The 23,734-nt window shown below is 47.6% G+C and overlaps 1 protein-coding gene and 1 long non-coding RNA gene across 5 annotated transcripts in view; one reads left to right on the top strand and one right to left on the bottom strand.

Moving 5' to 3' along the window:
* The window catches only part of STEAP3 (STEAP3 metalloreductase), a 48,665-nt gene that overhangs the window by 18,834 nt on the left and 6,097 nt on the right, over positions 1–23,734 (bottom strand). The window contains exons 1-2 of one of the 4 annotated variants that reach the window (XM_011366077.2): positions 20,617–20,848; positions 1,473–1,972 (exon numbers count right to left, since the gene is read on the bottom strand). In XM_011366077.2, the coding sequence (XP_011364379.1) occupies positions 1,473–1,952 (480 nt within the window). In that variant the 5' untranslated portion in view covers positions 1,953–1,972; positions 20,617–20,848. Of the gene's footprint in view, positions 1–1,472; positions 1,973–14,067; positions 14,173–20,203; positions 20,348–20,616; positions 20,849–23,734 lie in introns of those variants that run through there. The other 3 variants (XM_011366078.2, XM_011366076.2, XM_011366075.2) reach the window with 3 other exon arrangements.
* LOC111743727 lies at positions 20,635–22,458 on the top strand. The gene is made up of 2 exons (XR_002781848.1): positions 20,635–20,688; positions 20,841–22,458. It is a non-coding gene; the product is annotated as an uncharacterized LOC111743727 (long non-coding RNA).

Below are 23,734 nucleotides of genomic sequence, written 5' to 3'. Positions count from 1 at the left end.
GCTCCGTGTGGCCTCCCAGCTAGCCAAGCAATGCCCACTACTCAGGGAGAGTGCCTGGTGCTCACCTAGCAGGGAGTATTTTGCCTAGTTCATTACCACCAGCCTTCACAAGCAAAACGCCCACCTAGGTAGCCCCATGGACCCTTGGAATAGGTGGTTTGAGGATAGTGGTCTGCCCTGGGGATCTCTCAGCAATAGGGCTTTACATATGGCCCAGAAGGTGCAGCTCTATCCCTTAGTCCAGCAGTGTTCCCTTAGATCATGTCCTTTGGTCCCTTATGGCCTGCTATGGCCCTCAACCAACACACAAGGTCTTCCACAAGCCAGCCTTGCCTCATAGCCCACCAGTCCCCACTATGAGCTCTCATGCAGGCGCACTGGCGTCCTCAAGTCCCCAAACACTCCCTGGGCCTTACTGACCCTGCTATGGTCAGTTTGGTCTACCAACATTGACTCAGCACCTACTGTGTACTGGGTTCTTCATTTTGCAGTCCCTCAGCCTTGCCACAAACCTTCAGGTAGGCACTACTGTCCTCATTTTTCAGGTGAGGAAACTGAGGTCTGTGTCTTTGAGTGTTGTCCCTTTGGCCTAGAATGCCCTGCTGCTCCCTGTGCTTAACAGCATGAGGTGGGCTAAGGCCAAGGTCAACCCCAACGTCTTTCCCAGCCAGCCACTAGCTCTGTTCCTTCTAGGTCCTGCCACCTACTCTCACTCACTGTCCCTGGCCTATCCAAATATGGGAGTCCCTACAGACAGCAGTGGCTAGGCACCCATGTACTCTCTCCCAGCCTGGCATGGAGCTGTGCAGAAGGAGAATCTGAGCTGGACTCATTGGCAGAAGTTCTTACACACTTGTGGAACCTGGCTTCTTGCTCCAGGAAAATGCTTGGCCTCTTGGCATTAAAAACCACCTTGTCTTGAGAGAGCTTCTCTTGCCAAGAACTGTATGAAGCTCTGGCCGTTTTTTTGCAGCCATTTTTCACTTCCCAAAAAATCTGCTCTTGACTATTCTGAGAAATCCATTCAGTTCTTAGAAGACTTTCGAATAAATGACATAAATTTTGGGACATACATGCTTCCTCTGGACTTGGCAGATAAATGTTACTTTTCTCCTTCTGAGTCCAATTCTAAAAGCAAAGTCTCTCCCCTTCCGACTCTAAATATGAAAATGAAAGCCATCGACCATTTCCTCCTTGCCCTCTAGGTAATTAAGTTACCATAGAAGAAAAAATACAGATTTCAGATTTATGGGAACTGGGTTCAAATCCCAGCTCACCAGCTGTGGGACTGAGCGTAAGTAAGTTCATCAACATCTCTGAGCCTCAGTTTCCTCCTCTGTATAATGCAACTTGGCAGTGATATGAGACGAGCTGAGACAATGAACACGAAGAGCCCATCACCCCGAGGGTCCTCAAGGAAACTCAGCCATTTATAGTTATTGTTATGATGGTTATTATTCCCCAGCACCTACCTGCCTGTTCCCATCCCTCGGGCCAGCCTGCAAGGTCCAGGCAGAGATGACATTGAAGGCCTTGACCACTGTGCAGGTGGGGAAGAGGGAAGCCAGGTACTCGGCATTGGACTCACGGTGCTGAAGGTGCTCCTGCTCTGTGGGGTTGCTCACATCCACCAGGATCTTGCCAGCTAGCTGGTCGCTAAGACCACACAGCGAGGAGTAATGCTCCCGGAATACAGCCACAAAAATGACCTCAGGGGAGCCTACTGCCTCCGCCTGGAAAGTCACTTTTGCTGCAGAGGGGAATAGCCCGACTATGCGTTTGGGGTGGCGGCTTCCAACCACCACGCTGAGGCCGGAGCCCACTAGGCGTGTGGCCAGAGAGCGGGCAAAGTCTCCGCTGCCCAGGATGCCCACTTTGGGAGCCTCACTGGGGAACTCTGCAAGGCTGCTGTCACTGTCCACCAGGCGGCGGCTGATGAGCGGTTTATCCATCTTTCCTGACAATTTGGTGGCTGGAAGAGAAAACAGGAACCTGGTCAGGGGAGGGTCTCTGGACTTCCCTTCCTACTACCTCTGTCTCTTGTTTGTTGTAACTTCATGGTGGTCAAACATTCACCCAACAGGCCTTCAAGACTGCTAACTAACGCCGTCATAGGGGGACAAGCTGAATGAGACCCGGCCCTTTCCCAAGGAGGGCACATATTCAGGAAGAACAAGGGGAAGGACCTCTGCCATCCACCCTTTGTCTTTCCTGCTAGATTACTTCTTCAGGACAAATTCGCAAGAATAAGAGTGCTCAGAAAGAAGGGTATGGAATTTCTATAATCAATGCTATGCAATGCCACACTTATTTTCAAAAGGATTATGTGGTAGGCAGTGTTACTATCCAGTAGTGACTATTTAACCCCAACCTCATCATCACTGGGTGTTATCTTTGATTACCAGGAAGGGTGGGCTTTTTCCTCTGCTTGTTTACATTTTGCATTTTGCAACAGTACCGCTGATGCTCTTCCTTAAGTAGATGTTGAGCAGCTTGAAGGAAGGGGATCTCACCTTATTTGACTTTGGATCTCACCATTTATCACAGAGCCTGGCAAAGAGCTGATGTTTAATATTTGCTGAATGAAAGAGTAAATACTGAAATCCCACTCTCTGAGGGTAAGGTTGGGGTAGGTCATGACATTGAATGGGATCCTGAGGTTGAATGAGTGCCCTGGGATCTCCTTTACTGAGCTTGAGATATCAATGGACAGGGAGGGAACCCTGGACTCAGGTCAGCAATTTACAGTAAACTTATTGGGTTGGGAAAAATTATATTTTAATTGTCACTAAATTCTAACTGAAATGTGCTATTTCCTTTATGCATGGATGTAAGCAACAAATCACATTAGTATTAGCAATACCTGTGAGTTTGTCACCCATATCTACCAATGTCATATCACAAATTTAATAATGAAAGAGTTCTCCAAGTACTGTTCAAACTCATCACTAATTTAAAATCATGGTAGATAGGAGCACTTAAATACATAACACAAATAGTAGCAGATCTAAAGGGAGAAATGGACAGTAATGCAACAACAGTAGGGGACGTCAATACCTCGCTTTCAACAATGAATAGATCATCCAGACAGAAAATTAATATGGAAACATTGGACTTGAACTGTATACTTCAGACGAAATGATCCTAAAAGATACATACACACACCACGTTGTATATAACATTAAAAATAAATAAGCATAAATGTATAATATGTAACTCCCATTAATTTTAAGTATTTTGATTATATGAATTTCTTTCCTTACTAATATTTTTAGTTAAGTGTTTCTTTTTCCTTTAAACTTTATGTGGTGGCATTTTTAACCTCTTGGAGAGGACAGGAAACACATGGAGACGTTACCAGCAACAGGAATAGCAATGGGTCCAATTTGGAATTAATTTGATTCAATGTAAATTATTTTCCCTTGAAATTATTATGGCTAAAGAGCCTAAAGGCCCCCCATTTCTCAGGAATCCTGTTGGCAAAAGAGCACCATATGGGTTTCCTAAATGAATAATTACTCCCTCGTCCCCCAAAATCTTGCTCCTGCAGCCTTCCCCATCTTAGCTGATGGCAACTCCATTCTTTAGGTGCTCAGACAAAAACTCAGAGTCAGCCTTGACCTCCCCCCAAGACCATCAGCAACTCTGTGTACTCTGGCTTTAATACCATCTCACTCCTCTGCTGCTCCCACCCCACTCTAAACCTCCTTCACCTCTCGGCCAGGTTCCTGCACAGCTCCCTTACAAGTCTCCCAGCATCTGCCTTTTATCCCCTATTGTCTGTTCTCCACCAACAGCCAGAGTGAGCTCAAAGCAATCACTATTAAAATTCCAATGGCATTTTTCATTTAGGATCATAGATAAAATAATCCTAAAATTTGTATGGAACCACAAAAGACCCCAAATAGCTAAAGCAATCTTGAGCAAGAACAAAGCCAGAGTCATCGCACTTCCTGATTTTAAACTGCAAAGCTACGGTAATTAGAATAGAATGCTACTGGTGTACAAACAGACACATAGACTAATAGAACAAAACAGAGAGCCCAGAAATAACAACCTACATATAAGGTCAATTAATCTTTGACCAAGGTGCCAAGAATACACAAAGGGGAAAAGGACGGTCTCTTCAATAAATGGTGTAGGGAAAACAATATTCTCATGCAAAAAAAAAAAAAAAAGAGAAAGAAATTGGACCTTTTTCTTATACCATATAGAAAAATCAACTCAAAAATGAATTAAAGACTTAAATGTAAGACCTGAATTGTATAAGTCCTAGAAGAAAACATAAAAATGTAAGGAAAAGCTCCTTGACATTGGTCTTGACAATAATTTTTTGGACTTGACACCAAAAACACAGGCAATGACAAAAAAATAAAAAGTAGGATTGCATCAACCTAAGAAGGTTTTGCATAGCAAAGGAAACAATCAACAAAATGAAAAGGAAATCTAAAGCATGAGAGAAAATATTTGTAAACCACATGTCTGATAAGGGTATATGTGATGTACCCAGGTATATATACCTGATAATATACAAAAAATAGGAGCTCATACAACTCAATAGTAAAAAAAGACAAATAATACAATTTGAAAATGGGCAAAGGCCCTGAATAGATATTTTTGCAAAGAAGATATACAAATGGCTAACAAGTACATGAAAAGATGCTCAACATGACTAATCATTAGATAAATATAAATCAAAACCACAATGAGATAACATCTCACACTAGTTAGAATGACTATTATCACATGAAAAGATGCTCAACATGACTAATCATTAGATAAATATAAATCAAAACCACAATGAGATAACATCTCACACTAGTTAGAATGACTATTATTAAAGAGTCAAACTAAGTGTTGGCAAAGATGTGGAAAAAGGGAAACCCAGTTCACCGTTGATGGGAATGTAAATTGGTGCATCCACTATGGAAAACAGTATGGAGGCTCCTCGAGAAATTAAAATAGAACTATCATATGATTCAGCAATTCCTCTTCTGGTATTTATCCAAAATCACTTATCTTCAAGAGCATTCTTCACCTTATGTTCATTGTAGCATTATTAGCAGTGGCCAAGAAATGGGAACAACCCGAGTATCTATTGATGAATGAATAGATAAAAGAAAATGTGGTACATCTATACAGCAGAATATTATTCAATCTTAAAAAAGAAGGAGTTTGGAGAAACATGCAGAGTGAGAGACGTCCCCAGATCTCTCTCTCCCCTTGAAACAACAATAAGCTGAACATCTAAAACTAAACAAAAAACACCCAAACTGCACACCAGCACGTCTGAGCATGGGATCTGTGCATAAGAGCTACCACAGGTCATCTGTTAAAGTATCAACCCAAGTTGTACCATACTGTATGATGCTTTAGGATATTTAGTTACAAAACTGATATCTAAACAATTGATGTAAACAATTTGGAAATAATTATTATGCAATGTATATTTATTTATTGCTATCATCTATTGCTATCACTGTTTTATACTATATTCCCATTATTTTAAATTAACTGAGATAAAAATATTTTAAAGAAAAAAAAAAAAAAGGAAATCCTGGGGGACATTATGCTCCATGAAATAAGCCAAACACAGAAAGACAAATACTACATGATCTCCCTTAAATGTGGAATCTAAAATAATGAAACTCACAGGAGCACGATAGAATGGTCACCAGGGACTAAGGGGTGGGGGAAATGGGGAGATGTTGGTCAAAGGGTACAAACTTCCACTTATCAGATGAATAAGTTCTAGAGATCTAATATATAGTGCATACTTGAAATTTGCTGAGAGTAGCTCTCCACTGTTCCAAAACACAAAAATGTTAACTAAATGACGTTATGGATATGCTCATTAGTTTAATTGTGGTAATCTTTTCATAATGTATATGCATATAAAATCATCACATTGTACACCTTACATGTGCAATTTTTATTGGTCAGTCATACCTCATTAAAGGTGTGAGGAAAGGAATAAAAACATAGTAGATATTAGACCTGCCACTAGATCTTGCTATTTAATGTAGTAATAAAGAAGCATGCATATTACTACAGCACATCTTTTTTTAAAAAACATTTTAGAAACTATGTTTCAGATATAATTGGTTTTCTTTTTAACCCTATGTTATTTTATTTTATGCACGTAAGAGCATAGGGTTAAAAAGGGGCTTCTTCAGCCTGTGGGTCCACAGGGGTCCTCGGCATAGGATAAGAACCTGGCTTTTGACACCCTGCATGGGGATCTGCATCTTCCCACTTTCCACAGCAGCCTCCTGGGACCCACCCAACACCAGAAGTAGGGGAGCGGGGATTACAGGGTCTAATGCAAGGGGGAGCAGGGAGACCAGGAGGCTGTGGCATGGCTCTGCCATGGACTAACTGTGTGTCCTTGGATAAGTCCCTGTGCTTCTCTGGGCATTCTACCTTTGTGAATGGAAATCAGTCTCTGGTGGGTGATGACAGACAATACATCCTTAAACAGCTTTGAAAACTGTGACATGGACACTTTACAAGGCAGCAGCAACAGCAGCAGCAGCTCCTATTTATGAGATGCCCACTATGTGCCGGACACTGCTCTAACGCCTTCCTATGAGTGATGGTCATCCAGGACTCACAAGAACTCCACGAAGTAGGTACCATTATCATCCCCAACTCAAAGAGGAGGAAACCGAGGCTCAGAGAGGCTGAGGAACTTGCTCCAGATGGCACAGAAGGTAAGCAGGGGAAGGAGGAACAGGATACAGGTTTGTTGGCCACTGAAGTCTGAGCTCTAAGAAAGAGGGCAGTGACCTGTCCAGAGATACTCCAGTGAGTGGCAGAGCTAGGACCACACTGGCTAAGAGGATGTCAGCATGAAAGGGGATGCACTGACCACACATTCTGAGAATCCGAGGACACATGCTGCCATCTTGCCATCGAGCCTCTACCATGTCAGGGTGACTCCCTCAGCCTCTCACACCTTTAAAGTGGGTTCGAAGCATTGCCCTGCCTCTCTCACAGGATATCAGGGACGGGCTGACCTAAGCCCCTTCAGGGTTATTTTTGTGTAGACCCACAGATGAAGGGGCCATGATCACACAGACATGCAGGTACCAGCATGGACCCCCACTCTGCTCATGCTGGACTCGACTGTGGGCAATGAAGGGGACAGCCCATCCCTCCAAAATGGGAGAGGGCATTTTCTACCTGGTTCTCGGATGTTTTTCTGAGTAGTAATGAGCTGCCCTGGCAGACGCAGAGGGGCATCCTGACTTTCTCTAGTTCGCTGGCTGGGAGCTGTGGTCCACAAGTGTGAAGGGGGAGGGCAGCCCTAGGCTCCCACCTTAAGGTTGCCTGGGCCAAGAGCCAGGCTCTGGAGCCTGACTGCCTGGGGTTTTAATTCTGACTCTGCCACCTGCTGGCTGTATGACCTTGGGCTTGTCAGTGCCTCAGTTTCCCCAGGAGAGTCACTGAGCCTCTCAGAGCCCCACCCAACCTGAGAGCCTGAGGAACCTATTAAAAATCCTAAGGGGCCCTGCTTTCACCTGCAGGATGGATAGAAATGAAACATAAAGCACCTCTAAAGCGCTCTTGCCACCAAAATTCAGTCCTTAGGACAAGAATCTGCCAGGTCGTAATGCCTCCTGGTGAGGCCTCCACCCACAGGGGCAGTTTCCCCTGCAGCTCTGATGCAGGGACAGCCACTGTGGGCTGCGCCAATCATCACCATGCCCATCACTTACTAACCGGGTGCCTTTGAGCCTTAGACCTTTCACCTTTAAAATGTGAACACTAATTGTACCTTTCTCCAATGCTTGTTATGAGGATGAAATGAATTAATATGTGTAAGAGCTCAGAGCCACCTTTTCTAACTGGTGTGTATTTGAGTGTGCATGTGTGCATGTGTACTCTTTTCTGAGGTGCTTCACGGGCAGTGGTCAAGTGTCAAAATTCTTCTGCCCTCCCAGTGCCCAGCCCAAGGCTTGCTGCTGGTGTGAAGGTTGGCAAGGGCAGGACAAGTGGTGGGAGTCCTGGAGGCCTCAGAGGTCCAGCAGAGCCCCTGTTGCAAGTCCATGAGGCCTGAAGGTGAGAGAATAACCCTGGCTGGGCCCTGGCTCCCCTGTTGTTCTATTTACAGATCTGGAGGAGGGAGGAGGGAATCAAATTGAGCTGGGTGGGCTGTGGTCTGCAGCCTGCACACAGACCTGCCCACCTCTCTCTCCCAAGCTTCTGGCAAAACACCCTGAGATTCAGGGCATGCAGGAGTGGGCACAAGCCACAAGTCCCAGCCCCTCTGGGTCTCTGCCCAGGCTCACCAGTCCCCTCCCACTTCTTAGCAGAGCCATACATAAGCCGTTTGTGGCTGGGAGCCACACCTGCCCATGGGCCTGCCCGCCAGTTCTTTCTTGTTCTCAGGCAGGCCACTAATGGTAGGCAGTCATGACGTGGACAGCCCTGTAGCCTCTTCTGCATAGGCAGCAGACAGCCCTTCAGACTCAAATGGCTGGGGCAGACCATGGCCACAAAGGGGTCACCACAGGGTCAGATGTGGGTGGAGGCAGAGGGTGGCTGGCTGTGGCACCCGGCAGCTGGGTGGAGGAGGGGCGGTGTTCTGGAGGCCAAATGGGTTGCCTTCCACCCTCTCTCAGGCAGACGCTGAGCTAACATTTCTGGCCTAGGCTGGCCTCAGGGACTTAGAGGAATATGGCACAGTTATCTTCAAACTTTATTTAAAAATTTTATCAGGTCCATTAAATTTAAATTCGGGGGCGGGGGGACACATTCCTATTACTGCTATATTTATTTATAAACTAAATATATTTAAAATGTTATAATTTGTGTACTATCTTATTTACAGAAATCATATGTAAATAAATATAAATGTAGAGGTTAAAGTCTAAATACAAATAGAAGCTCTAAGTTTTCTTAATCCCTGGGGAGTCCCCATCCCAGAGACCTATGCCCAAAGGGAGTGCCAGACACAAGATGAAACTGAACAAGGTCTCCTGAGAAAAAGGCACTGAATTCAGACAGGGGGAGCTGAGCAGCTTTCTGCAGGGCATGGGCCTGAGCTGAGCCTTGAGGGATGTGAGTGAACCTAGAAAAAGCATTCCAGAAAGAGGGGCCTGGGGTCAGGAAACCGCAGTGTGCAGAGACCCACCAACACTCACACCCCTGTACCAGGGACTTAGCAAGTCATGAAGACACAAATTCTTGTACAGAACTCTATTTTTAAGCCTGAAAAGTTTAGGGAAGGAAAGAGTACAAATCTGAGAGGCTGAAACTCTGGGTTCCATCCTGATAATTTCTCACCTGGAGACACCACCAGTCCTGTCCTCTCTCTGGTCTCAGTTTCCTCATCTGTAAAATGAGAATGCCAATACCTGCCCAGCTGCCCTCAGTAGGCACAAGGTAGTTGAGGACTGTATACACAGGGGCACTACTCTGTGGTTGGGGACTTCTCTGAAAGTCCTTGTCTGGTGGCTCCTGTGCTCATCCACCTTCCCCACTCTCCTGCCGGCTTTGGAAGAGCAGAGATCACCGTGTTCTGTTCCATGGCTGTCCCCTGTGGCACCCAGCACCATCCTCGCATATTGTAGGGCTCCACACATATTTTGACTGAAGGCACACATCTTTGGAATGTACAGCTTCAAAACTTACTCTATCCTTTGGGGGTAGAAATCCTTCCAAAATGCAGTATGTAGTTGAAGAGAAGGCAGTCAGATCCTCATCCAGAACCCAGGGATCACCCCAAGACGGGGATGTTCTTGGGTCTCTTCTGCTGTTTTTGATAGAACTCGCTTATAGGTTACATCCTCCCTCGTTGTCAGGACATCTATCACATCTGTCTGCCTACCTGCCTCTTAAAAATCTCCCCTCCTAGGTCCTGCTAATTTGCTATGGAAAAGATATACAGACAACACACCATGGAGAAAGTGAGAAAGGGAAAATACAATCCACAGAATGGGAGAAAAACCTGGCAGATTGTGTACCTGATGAGGGACTTGTTTCTAAATATATAAAGAACTCTTATAACTCAATATTAAAAAAGACAAATAGCCTATATAAAAATGGGCAAAGGACTTGAATAGACATTTCTCCAAAGACATACGCATTGTCAATAAGCGTGCGAAGAGATGCTCAACATTATTAGCCCCCAGGGAAATGCAAATTAAAACCACGAGAGACCAGTTTATACCCACTAGGATGTTATAATCAAAAAGACAGATAATAACAAGTGTTGGTGAGGATGTAGAGAAATTGGTAACCTCATCCATTGCTAGCGGAAACGTGTAATGGTGCAGCCACTGGAAAGGAGTCTGGCAGTGCCTCAAAGGGTTAAAAAAACAGTTTCTACGTGACCCAGCAATTCCACTCCTAGGTGTTTACCCAAAAGAAAGGAAAACATATGCCTACACAAAAATGTGTATACGTCAATATTCCTAGTAGCATTATTCATAATACCTAAAAGTAGAAACAATCCAATGTCCATCAGCTCATGAACAGATAAACAAAATGCGGTATTTCCATACAATGGAATAATATTCAGCAATAAAAAGGAAATGAAGTGCTTATACACGTTACAACATGGATGAACCTTGAAAACATTATGTTAAGTGAAAAAGAGCCAGTCGAAAAAGGCTGCTTATTGTATGAATCCATTTATATGAAATGTCCAGAATAGGCAAATCCAGAGAGACAAAAAGTAGATTTCAGGGAATGGGGGAGTTTGGGGAAAATAGGGAGTGATGAACATGTCCTAAAATCGATTGTGGTGATGGCTGTACAACTTTGTGAGCATACTGAAAACCATTGGATTGTATAGTTTAAGTGGGTGAATTACATGGTATGTGCTCTGAGACAATGGCCTGGAGGTGTGCACTCATTCCCACCAAGACAATTGGGACTTAGGAGTAGGAAGAGAGGGGCAGTGGAGCAGGTAGGGGGTAGAGCAGGGAGAGGCTAATGGTCAGGGGTAGGGCATCAGACTGGTTTGTGATTGGGCCGTTGGCTCCCCGAGCCTTCAAGGGGCTAATAGTCCCTTTCCACGTACAGTCCCCATGTCATTAGGGTGGCAAGGCCACCTTTCACCGCCAGGGTCCCCAGCTCCTGGATCAAACGCATACCAGCTGCCTTTCAGCCTCCACATCCAAGAGCAGCCACCCTCTTTCCCACTGACACTATTTCTCCCTTCCCTGTCTTCTCCCTGGACCCCAAACTCCTCCAGGGCAAGAACTAAGTCGAACTCACTTCTGCAATCCCAGTACTTAGGCCAGTTAAACTTGAGCAGCAGTGGAGCCATCTGGAGGGCTTGTTAAATGTGCTGTTACGCTCCACCCCTAGAATCTGATGCTGCTGGTCCCGTGACCTCACTTTGAAAACCACTGCAGCAGATGTTCAATAAAGGTCTGTATGAGGAGTGAATGAATTAATGAATCACTTGCATGTAAGAACCACTCCAGATTCTACTACTTTCCTGGATTCTTACTCTCAGGCCCCTCTCAGCCTACCTCCTCCTAAAGCCCACCCTGACCCCCAGGACCCCAGCATTGGTGCTCTCTCCCTATGCTTCTCTAGGTCTTGAGGGTCAGAGCTGGGTCTTTCTGGTGAAGAGAAGGCTATCAGGGCCACGGCAGCCTTGTTCGCTGGGCCCATGAGACAAACTCCATGGGGATACTCCCACAGACTCTCCCTTCCCGTGCATGGATCACTAAGCCCACTACAAACTGAGGGAGAAGAGAAGTGGTACTTGGGAGACCATACATATCTTGGGGACCTAGGAGCCCCTAACAGCCCAACAAGAAAGACCGAGTTTCCTGGATGACCAAGAATTCAGATGGCCTGACTCTGCATCCAGGACTCTCTTTCACCACCAATTTGACAGTCGATGGCTCTAGGGCCTGTGGGCTTCTGAGCCAGTGGGTAATAGCCATTGGGAGGGGTTTGCTCATTTACCATTAGGCAGGGGGATCCACAGTCAGGTGAGTCCCATCTGTGTCTACTGGCAGATGGCCTCCTTAGTCTTTCCCAACTGAGGCCTGCCTGGTCTAAGGGCTCGTCTGTGGTCATCCTACCCCTGTGCTTTTTCATGGGTCATAGACTCATGAATCTTTTTGCCTGGAAAGTCCCTTCACTCTAATTGATGAAATTCAAGGCCCAGCAGAAAAGCTGCCTCTTCTGTGAGGCCCTCGCCCTACCTTGTCTTTGAAACAGGATTAATCTCCCCTCTTCTGGTCCCCTTGGCTCTCTGCAGCACAAGGTAACAGGAAGGGACTAGCATACAATGGTAGGTACTTTCCCTTAGAAGTCTAAGGGGTGGATGAGTTGGGGGCAGGGGGGGTCCCTAGCCTTCATAATCTCCAACACCCCTCTCTATGTGATAATGTTACTATTAAAGCTAATCTTTTGCTATGAGAAATTCATATTGCCCAATCAAGTAAAATGAGTTACAGCTTCTGTAAAATCTTTCCCATTTTATGGATCTGAAATAGACAATTTGAGTAAAAATCGGGCAGTTTGCTATGCAAATAGAAGCCAAGCTCCTTTCAGGGAAGTCCCCAGTTCCCCATTTCATGTAGAAATTCTGGGCCTCCCCGTGGCTGTGAAGGTTTGCTTTTCCCTACAGGGAGGCAGCTGCCAAGTGATACCCCAGCACGTGTCTGGCACAGGGCACATCTGCAACGATCAGGCATCACATGGAGAGAAGTTACTGTGAGGTGAAGCCAGACTCACACCGCAGAGAGATCCTGATCGTGGAATTATACGTTCAGTTTTGATGTGTAGAAAGGTATCATTACTTCCATTTTGTAGATGAGAAAACTGAGGCCCACTTAGGACTTCTTTAAGACCCCAAAGTTGGCTCTTGCCCTTGTCCCATCTAGTCCCCGCATTCGAGATGCTTCCAGAGTGGTGAAGGCAGGCAGCTCACTTCCCTGGGCATGAGTTACAGCAGGTCACCTGGTCCCCATGGTGCTCCCTTTCTCTTGGCTTTCCCTCTGACTTGCTGAGCTGTGGAAACCCATACTTTCCAGCCTCTCATTCTCAGGCTGTTTCTGCAAATCCGGGGCTGCCCTCTAACACAGATCCCAGCCTATGGCAGTACAGGCCCCAGGTCCCTTCTCCCTCTCAAGCTATGGGGTCCAGGAGGCAAGAAGGAGGCTCCAACTGAGTCCTCTTCCCCAACCCAGTCCCCACAACTGACCTGAGGAGAGACGGGATAGAGGATGCCATTTTCAAATCTGGGCTTAAAAGCTGGGTTACAGCCACACATCTTAATTGGCGCATTTCTATTTTCTCTATGGGCATGTTTCTTTTCTGATGGACTCTCACAAACGTTTTACTGTTATATTTCTTGTAATACTGCCTGCAATCATTATTTAGACATCATAAAAAAATCATTATATTTTTTAAAAGGAAGGCTGAGAAGTTCCTACAGAAGAGAATACAAAAAGCTTAGACACGCACACAAACACACACATAAAAGCCGATCCACACACAATACACATACGTGCAAGTTTGGTCTGACAAAAAAGAGAAGTTTGTTTTCACACTGTTTTGCAAAATAGAAGTGAATGAATAATTTATAGGGCTTTTAACAAACATCTAGATTTCTAATCATTCTAGAAAAATCCAGTTTGATTACTTACAGCAGTAGTTCTGTGATAAGCCAACCCAGAAATGGTCACCAATAAATAAAATTTACAATTCCCAATGGGCCTTCCTTCTACAGAAATGCATCATAAACATTCACATCTTTTTTCTTAAACTCATCAGACCCACAACGCCAGGGCTCTCACTAACTGAAGGTACTATTTGTGGAAAAATCCTTAAACTCTTTACTTTGAAAAGGCTCCTGACTTAATGTGCAGATGATAATATTTCCCATTTTATTTTGGCAAGAACTTCATTATATTGCACCCTTTGCCACCAGTCCCAAAACAACGGCGCCTGAATTGAGGCCATGCAGCTCTGGTCCTTGGGACTCCCAAAATGAAGGGGCACACGTAAGCAGGCCAGGGGCTGGTGGGCTGCTGGGAGGAGCTCGCACCCTCCCATGCCATTTTGGATCTGTGCCCTAACCAGACTTACCAACAATAGGCTGGCACATCTGGCTGACGCAAGGCTTGGAAGCACCAGTCTTCGACATCCCCACTGTGATCCGGGCCACCCTTCTTGCCCAGGTCTCCCTCCAACCTGTGGGCAGTCTGACTTAGGTTTTGAAGGCAGGACTCTGACTGACCTTTAGAAGGTAAGGGACCTGCCAGGGGGCTGGACAGCTGGGTGTCTGCCCCCTCAGACTGCATTCCAGCTCCTGGCCATAGGACTGGGCGGGGAGAGGTGACTGATGATCGGTTACAGAGCACACTGTGAGAGCGCAGTTCTGGCTTGATACTTCCTGTTTGGGGAAGAAACCTCGCTGGTGATCATTAGTGGCTTAGACTCAAGTCTCCCTGCTACAGGAACTAAGGTAGGACAGCCAGCAGAACCCAGGATGCATAAAATGAATAAATGTCATCCAAAGCAGGGCAGACTGCCTCACCACAGAGAGAGAGAGAGAGAGAGAGAGAGAGAGAGAGAGAGAGAGAGAGAGAATGTGTGTGCGAGAGAGAGAGGAGGAGGAGGTGCATTTATGCTTCAGGATACAAAGCTAAGCATAATGGCTGCAGAAAGTGGCAATTTATCAATTGCTGTGGGAGTAATTTATTGCAATCATCGTGGCTGTCAGTGGCTTAGTGATAATTTTTTGCATTTTGTGCTAACAAAGTCTTCCTAGTCATCTTTACTTGCTAGTCAGTGTCCACAGTGTGGAGAAAGACAGACAGAAGAACCCACAGACAGAATACAGCAATGTCAGAGGGAAAAGCAGGGGCGGGAGTGTGCCTGCCTGCTGCTGAGGGTTTTCCTCATTGACTGGAGACCACACTGACAGCACAAAGGGAGGCCAGAGATTTGGAGACTTCTGTATCATTGAAGTAAATTATGCCAAGTCCAGTCTTAAGCCAAGTCTATTTGATTATTTTCAACTTGTCTTAAAACTTGTGATCTTGGAAAATGGTGGCTCTATGTAACTCTGGGCATTTTATAACCAGAATATACACCACACACTCCAGGCAGCTTTACTCTATTATTACCACAATAAAACAGGGCCTGCCTGGTTCTTTGACTGCTGTGGCCCCTATGCCTTGACTCTTCTGCTAGAGAAAACCTCCTATGGGGAGGGGTATTCTTGAATCTACCTGGAGTCCAGGACTATCCAGCATGCACAGACTGCCTCTCTCCTTAGCTCATCTTCTACTCTCCCTCCTTCCAGTCCCTGCTGCTCCCCACTGTTCCCTCCTCCTAAAGTCTTGACATCTTCCTGCCATCCAAATCCCCCTTCCCTGAAGAGCCAGCCTAAGCTCTTGGGTACTTAGGCACCTCCCAACCCCCGTAGCCCCACACCACCTCACCCTGCTTTGAATTCAGAGAAGCAGCTGTGTTCTTTGGTGGATCTAGTTAGGTAGACCTGGGTGTGAATTCAGATTCAACCATGTACCAGCAGTATGACCTTGGACAGGTTACTTTCCTTCTCTATTGTGATTAAATAAAACGGTGAACTGAAAGCTCCCAAATCCACACCGTAGAACTGCTCTTGTTTACGCATTTCCTGTGCTCTGCTCTGGGCCTGGACTCTTCTTTCTGATGCCTGGTGGCATTTTGTATTGCCACTCAGTCTCCCAATTGGACTCTAATCTCCTAGAGGACAGGGACCTGGGTGCCCTCCATCCTTGTGTATCCATATAGTCCCACAGTGTGCTCTGCTTACTGGGAGGTTAGTAGATGCCTGTTGGGCTGACAGGACTCAGGCAGTAAACACTGGATCACTCTCAGTTCCTATCAAGGCTCCTGGTTGGTCTGATCCCCTTGGAGAAGCTGTGCTGTCAGGAAACCACATTTCCTTCTGAAAGCGAACCTTCCAGGTGTGAGCAGACAGCAGCTGCAAGAGTACTCTCATGATTCCTGGAGGAACCCTGGTCAGCTGTGATATTCTGTCCCTTGGGGTTCTCACTGAGCCTTTAGGTGTGGCTTGAGCACCCCCCAGTCCTGGGAACACCCTTCCCCTATCTGCACACACAGCCGTGCCAGATCAGAATGTTCAAGAAGAGTTGAAAGGTTATGGGAAGACAAAAAGCAGCGTGCTAGAACTCACAAGAGCAGAGAGCATCACCAGGTCTCCAGCCTATAGCCTCCAATCCAGCAAGGCCAAGAGGGCCGGGTTTTCCCAATGGAAGCACCCCAATCCCCATCACAACTCATGGCTGCCAGGGCCCAGCACTATCTTATTTCCTCCCCTTCCAGTTCAGGGTGCCACTACATTTTTGGCCAACTTGGAGCCATCTCCACAGATCAGCCACATAGAGCCTGGTCTTACCTCCTTCAGCTGCTCAGTCCCACACCCAGGTTGTGGTTGATTTGCTAGACAGTGGTGACTGACCTCTCTCACTGTGTCCAATTCACTACTAACCCATGTACAGGTCTGGCTGGTCATTCAGAAAGCCTCAGCAAAGGCCCCTTGGTGACTCTGCAGACTCTGCATTAAGTCATCCTGCCTTTAAAGGCAGACCTGGAGGGCCCACCTCACAGCCACCTGAAGCTTTCTCGACATTCTCCAGCTATGTGCCCTGAGTGATTTACCTTCAGAGAGACCCTTACTCTGACTGCAGGGCATGCTGTCACCCTCCCAAACCAACAGTAAAAGCACAAGCCCACAGTCTGACGGCCGCGCCACAAATGACGGATGCCACAGTAACAGGAAGGGACCTCCCATTACAGACACCACCAGCACATGGGCTTTGGGAAACCTGCTGTCTACACATGTCTACACATGAACCGAGGAGGAGGGACACATGCTGTCCCGGGTTGAAGTGACAATCTAGGAATTCATGATCCCACATGAGTTGGCTGCCAGCTCTGACAGCAGGCACAGTGGTCAGTACTTCAAGTTCTGCAGGGAGCAGTCTCTTGTTTTGAACCCTAGCTTGCATTAGCTATGGGACCTGGGCCTCAGTAAAGCCGAGTTCCCTCATTTGTATTCAGAAATAAGCAAAAGGTGTGGAATTTTTGCAGGAATATAAATGACAACCAATACTCATCCTACCAGAAGTAGGACTTGACCAGGTCTTGAGTGCCTGGCACCAAGTTGGTGCTCAGTAAATGTTTGTTGAATGAATAAATGATGAGGCAAAATTTGGATAAGCATATATAGTTAGTGGTTAGGAGCTTCAAGTTTGTAGTTGTCTGAATGGATTGGAGTCTCATGTGTTCTCGGGAAAGTTATATGGTAAGGAGACCATTATCTACCTCTTATGAGTCAGAAGGTTCAAATGTGCTTACACATAACATGCTTGGGCCAGGGCTTAGCATGTGGGAAGCTGAATGTTCAGTGTCATTTCAGGTGTGATGGGAGTGGTGCCCATGGCATACGGAGGACGTGAAGGGCTAACGTGCAGAGGCCTGCGGTCAGTAGGAGGTCAGTTTGGACAGGGAGGTAGGCTCAGTTGCAAGGGGCAGACAGGAAGAAGTGAGACTTCTATAGCCAAACATTTGGAAATCCCTTAGAGGGACCCATCTGCAGCCCAGCCCTCTCATAGTTCTATAATCCCCACAGCCTCCTCGAATGGGATGGGGTTGGCAAGGGTAGGATAAGAATGAAAAAAGAGGCACTCAACCCCTCCAACCCCCAGGAGGGAGGAAAAGAGTAAGCTTGGCCTTAGGTTTTAATAACTGCTTAAACTAGCTTTCTTGTTTTAAATCAAGAGGCCTATTCCTGGTCCAGATGCTGGAAAGGAATTTCATGGAGTGCTTAATTTATGCAGCTCGGAGTGCCCAGCTTAGGAGAATACCTGGCCACTATCTTTGCTGGAGAGGTCAGGAAGGGGTGTATCCAGCCTCAGCTAGGGCCCAGAGAGCCTGGATATCACTGCATGCAGCCGGCCCAACCCTCAGCACCACCTCGACCCCACCAGCCTACTTAAATATCACCCCAGCCTGCTGAGGTTTTATGAAGCAGGAGGCACAGACTTCTCCCAGTGTGGAAACCAAAGGCCAGGGAGTCCTGAGGCTGGGCCTGAGACCAGTTCTGCAATGGAGAAGGGGACCATGGAGGCTACTCTCTGGGCCTTAGTTACCTTCTCTAGTGAACTGAGGGGTATGTACTAGGAAAGCAATGAGCCTGGACAGTCCCTAGCTAATTAACATTCATACTTGGGGGAAGGGAGAAGAATCTGATATTTATTGCATTCCTAAAAACTCAGCCTTTCACACAATTAATCCTCCAGGAAGGCATTACTGTCCTTGTTTCATAGGGATGTCAGGTTCAAGGCCCTTCGCAAGGTTTTACAGATGAAGAAATAAGTTCACAGAGCTGAGGACTCAGCCAAGGTCACAGGGCAAAGATCTGCAGGGATACAGACTTGGGATCACTTGACTCCAAAACTAGGCATTCTTCCCTATAGTCAGTCAATTCAGCTGTCTCCCCCTCCACTACTCAGGTGTGCAGCTTTGGACTTCAGTCATTCACTTTCACTTTTTAACTATCTGAAGCTCTGCACATTACTCTGATAAGTTCAAGGAGGGAAGAGCCATGGGGCAAGGACAGGAAACATGAACGGGAGAGGAATTCACCTGTTTGGCATCTCCACGCTGGAGAGATGTGGTCCCAGAGTGACCAGGCTAGGTCTTGGGGAGCTCAGCAGGTTTAGGGATGGTTGTCCCTAGCTTACTGACAGCTCTGAGGTCAGCATTATCCCATGCCAACTCCAGGCTTTCCTCCCGGGCTGCCTGGCTGAGGCCAACTGTCTACCATTCAAGGCCTTCTTTTGGAAACCTTCTCCAGGGATGCCCCTGCCTCACTAAGACCACTCATCCATCAAATACTGATTAAGCACCTGCTCCATCCCAGCCTATCTACAGGCCACTGGGGAGAGGCCCAGAGATGAGTAAGACAGGTCCCTGCCCTTCAGGTGCTCCTGGCTGGGGAAGGTCAGGGGGTTCATTCTGCAGACTTGATTCCCTCAGCTGTAGGTGGGACATAGGCATGTGTATTTTTAACAAACCATGCAGGCGATTGGTCTTGTGGATGTTCTGGCCCCCAGCACTTGCATTCTTTGGGTTGCCACACCCTCTAAGAACATGGCCTCTTTCCCATTAGTAGGCTCCTCTGGGCTCCCAAGTCAGATAAATCTGTACAAATCTTCTGCAACTTGCTACTTGTGTACCCTTGCAAAATGCCCATGCTATCTGAGGCTTCTTTCCTCATCTTTATCTAGATAATAATGGTGACTTCCTGTCCTGAGGGTTAACTGGGATATTGTGTGCAAAGCAAGTGGCCTGGCACAGATAAATGCATAATAAATGATTGTTCTTAATTATATCATCACCATACTCTGACGGACAGAAATACTTTCCTGGGGGTTATTTGTATAACCCCTGTTTCTGGAGCCTGTCTCAGAGGTGGCGCTGGAGAACTTTGGAGGCCTCTCGGTGCCCTCTGCCAGGGCTCAGCAAGCCATGCCTTCTTTTTCTCCACGGATTCTACCTCCTAGCCCCTGAACAATTTATTAGCTTAGCATATCTTTCCCTTCATCTACCCAGAGAGATTACAGTTACAACTACACCTCTTTGGGCAGCCTGCCCCAAATTTCGGGAAAATGGGCAGAGGCGAACACTGGCCAGCCCAGCCTCTTGCGGACCAAGGCCACCGCCCCCCGTCCCCGCCCCCGCTGGGCGGGGTCTGCGAAGGGGCTGAGAGGGCAAGTGCGAGTAAGACCCAGCCCACTGCTCCCCGCAATCTCCGAGTCTGGCTGGCCAGAGCAGCAGGTACAGGGAACCTGTGAACTCCGCAGATCTGCGAGAGGGGCGCTCAGAGTGCGTCACGGAGTCCCAACGCCGGGTCTCCTCAGTATCCCCGCCCCCCAAAGGGAGAACACCACCCTCACCACCGCCGCGGCGCACACAGCTCGTGTCCCTAGGGAAGGGAGACGCGCGGAGTGGAAACCGAGGACCCGGGCTCTCTCTGCCGTCGGGCGCACGTGGCTGGGTCCCAGCGGACACCTGCAGACGTGTGGCGGCCCCTGGCCTCCGCGGGCGTTGGTGCAAGGGGGCAACCGGGAAGCTAACGGGTCGCGGGTCCCGGGGCAGGGCGCAGCTGACAGCCCGGCGGAGACTCAGAGGAGGGGTGACTCACCTCTCCGGCCCTCGGCTCGGAGCACCCGCGGTGGCTGAAGGTGCCGCTGGCGGAAGCGGCAGCCGGGCCCGAAGGCTCCTCCTCCTGCTCCCGCGCCCCGCCTGCCCGCCGGCCGGCCCAGCCCGGGAGGTGGCCGCCCGCCAGCCCGCTGCTGCTTATCCAGCTCCGCCACCTCCCAGGGGGCGGCAGTCGGGGAGCCGCAGGGTCATGGGTCCCCATAGGACCCTGCAGCGCCGCCGGCGGCGGCAAACAACGACCCTCCACCCCTGATCCAAGATTTGGAGCCAGTCTGGTAGCTTCCTGATCTGCGCCCTCCCCGGTCCGCCCCCTACACTTCCACGGTTAAAGTGTGCAGGACGCCTCTTAACCAGGACAAGGAGGGCATGGAGGCCACGGTGACTTCTGAGACCTACCCCTTAATCTGAGACACACTTCAAATCCACATCCCTTTTATAATCGACGACGTCTAGTGGCAGGCACAGATGGTAAGAGGCCAAGGCCCCAGATTGCATCAGGCTTCCTTCTTTGGTGTAGTAGAAGCCCGCCCCTCAACAAGGCTGCATCCAGGCCTTAGTGGTCCTATCACATTTCTGTCCCTTGCCCACCCTTAGGGCAGACCTTTGACCCTTCCCAATAGTCCTCAGGTTTCAAGACCCTTGGGTCTCCAGAAGCTGCTGAGGATGCTGGAACTTGCTTCCCCATCTAGACTTCCTGGACTGCAAACCAGCACCCTGGCCCAGAAAGATGGCTTCCAGCACTGCTGGCTGCCCTCCCTTCTCCCATGCTGATGGCATCGCAGCACCGCAGTGAGGACAGAATATCTTGGGTAGTTTTCTAAAAGTGTATGGGTTCATCTGTGGCCTTAGCTCACCCAAGACCTCACAGCACCTGCTACTGACAGTTATTCCCCTCCCTTTACAGGTGAGGACATGGGGGCTCTGATGGTTAAGTTAGACACCAATGTCATTCATCTGGGAGGCTGACTAGGAATTACCTGACCCCTGGGACTGTTTCTGGAATATTCCTGTGGCAGGGGGTGGGGAGGCATATTCACAAATCTCTGATAAAGGGTGTCAAATTACTCCAAGAAGCCAACTTGTGCTGAAGAGATAAACCCTGACAGAGGTTATCTGAACCCTGAGGCCAGAGGCAGGTGGGCTGTGCCTCAGGACTGGCCCCACAACCGGACCCCAAAAAGCACAGTGAGTGAAGAGACAGAGTTCTGACAGCCCTGTGGTAGGAATACTGCTGTGAGGGGCCTCTCCTCCACCACCCCACTGAGACCTACGCACGAACATCTTGTACTTTCTCACCTCCACGGGTTTCCTGTCTAAAATATCCATCCTTCCCAGCTCTCTATTCTGCCAAGGCCCAGATCCTCTCCTGCCTCCTTCAGGTACCCTCCTTTCCTAGGGCAACATCTTCTCTGAGCTCATGCAGCAGTTCTCAGAGGTCCTTTATCTGTTCAACACTCAGGGAGCCATGCCTTTCCATGCACTGTATGAAGGGCTAGAGATGCAGGTGTTCATTGCCGGGCTCCTGCCCTTGGATGGTGAGTTGCCTCTGCAGTGGGTTGTAAACTAGGAAAACAGGAATCAGTTCCTCGCCCCTTCAGCACCACTGGCGTGGTGCCCTGTATATTGTAAGTGCTCTCTGGCTGATGGAGATCTCTGAGCATCTTTCTTGCAACTGCGATGGGCGGCACAAGGATATCAGGCTTGTGAAATGGAGGTGCTAAGAAGTCTTCTAGCATTCTTGGAAGGATCCTTGGATCTATCCAGCATTCTTCCAAAGAGACCTGGGGGACTTCTTTGTGGGGTTCCCCATGAGCTGGAGAGATCTGACAGCTGAACTGGCAGAGGTCTGTTGTTAAAAAGGAGTTCTATGTAAAGTAACCTAATAGGGTGAGCTGATCATAAATTCCTAACTGGGCGGGTCAGAGTGGGTAGTCACACCCCAGGCTTATAACTTTTTAATAAAACGTCTATCTTTGCCTTAAGCAAGCCCTGTCCATTGTTTCTGTGCATCTAGGTTAATACACCTTTGAAATAAGCCCTAACCACCCTCAAGAGAGCACATAATCTTATTAACTATCCTGTAATCCGATCCCCGTGTTGCTTTCTCCCACCTGCTGTAATCTTCCTTTCGTTCATAATCTCAAATGCATAAGAGAAGCTGCTATTCTCCAGAGCATATGAGATCTTGCTCCCCAGCATACATCATTAGTTTGGCCTACAGGTTTGGATGTTTCTTATGTCAGCACTGTTTATTAACTGTCTTCTCCCACAGAAATGTGAGCTCCTGCAGGGCCAGGGGTTTTAGCTGTCTCAGTCATTTCTGTATTTCCAGTGCCTGCACGTTAGGTGCTCAGTAAATAATTGTTGAATGAATGCACTCCCTTTTTCACCCTTTTTTACCTCCTTCAGCATCTCTAGGGAGTTTCCCCCAGGGTTTCTGCCCACCTCTGGTTTCCTCCCTTGCCTGCCCTAGAGCTAGAAAGACTATAATACAGAGGAGGTCCTAACTGCACGCACTGATGCACCTGGAGTTGCTGAATATTTTCTTTACAAACCTCGTGAGATTGCCCTTTTCCCTGAAGATAAGGCTAACTGTTTAAGAGGACAGGAGAATCCAGAATGAGAATCTAGAGTCATCTACTTGCGTCAGAGAGGAGAGGGCCATTGTTCTCTCTCAGCTTCTCGGATTGATGCGACATTTATAGGCCAGGACAGAGCACATCCATTTCACAAAATAAATACTCTAATTGACTATTAAAACAAGATGGCTAGGAGAAGCCATGTGTCCTGATGTACTCTGACGTCCCTGGCTAGGAACCAGAGTACTTGGATCTAGTGCTGCCAGGGCCGAGCAGAGGCTCCAGGAAACGTGCTCTCCACCTGTGCTTGCCCCTGCACCCAGGTGTGGTGAGACTCCACCAAACTTGGGCACAGGGAGCTGCTCCCCCATGTGAGAGAGAGAGAGTGGGGCTGCAATTTGTTGATGTAAGAAACATCCAAACCTGTAGAGAATTTTTATAAGTTTATTTGAGCCAAACTGACAATTGCCAGGAAGCAAAACCTCAACAGGTTGAAAAAATGCTCTTTAAGAAATTTTGCTGCTTATTTTATACACTGGAATAAAAAAGCAGGAGACGTAAGAAGGGTTACATGAAATCTATCGGTGGTAGATTAAGGGGGCAGGAGAAAGTGTAGTGACCTCACCTTTAGAAACAATAGGTTAAGACATGGTACGTGCTAACCGCCATGTCTCACTTCTAGTTAGTTATCTGCTAAAAATTTATTAACTAAAGGGATTTACTGGCTGGATCACTGCCTATAGGTACAAAATATTTTAACAATGACGCATTCTGCTTCTGTACCCCTGCTTGCTTACCCACCTCTTAGTTATCAGTTAATGAATGGAGGAGATATAGTCTTTTGTGTAAAGATTAAGGATGTGGGGGATGGGATCGAGGGCTTAAAACCTTTGTGCCCCTGCGTCTCAGGGCTGCTCCTTTGCAAGGACAGCCGC

This window comes from Pteropus vampyrus, unplaced genomic scaffold (genome assembly GCF_000151845.1).
Source record: "Pteropus vampyrus isolate Shadow unplaced genomic scaffold, Pvam_2.0 Scaffold120, whole genome shotgun sequence".
In the NCBI taxonomy this organism is placed as follows: Eukaryota; Metazoa; Chordata; class Mammalia; order Chiroptera; family Pteropodidae; genus Pteropus; species Pteropus vampyrus.
This window is presented reverse-complemented; position numbering and strand designations above follow the sequence as displayed.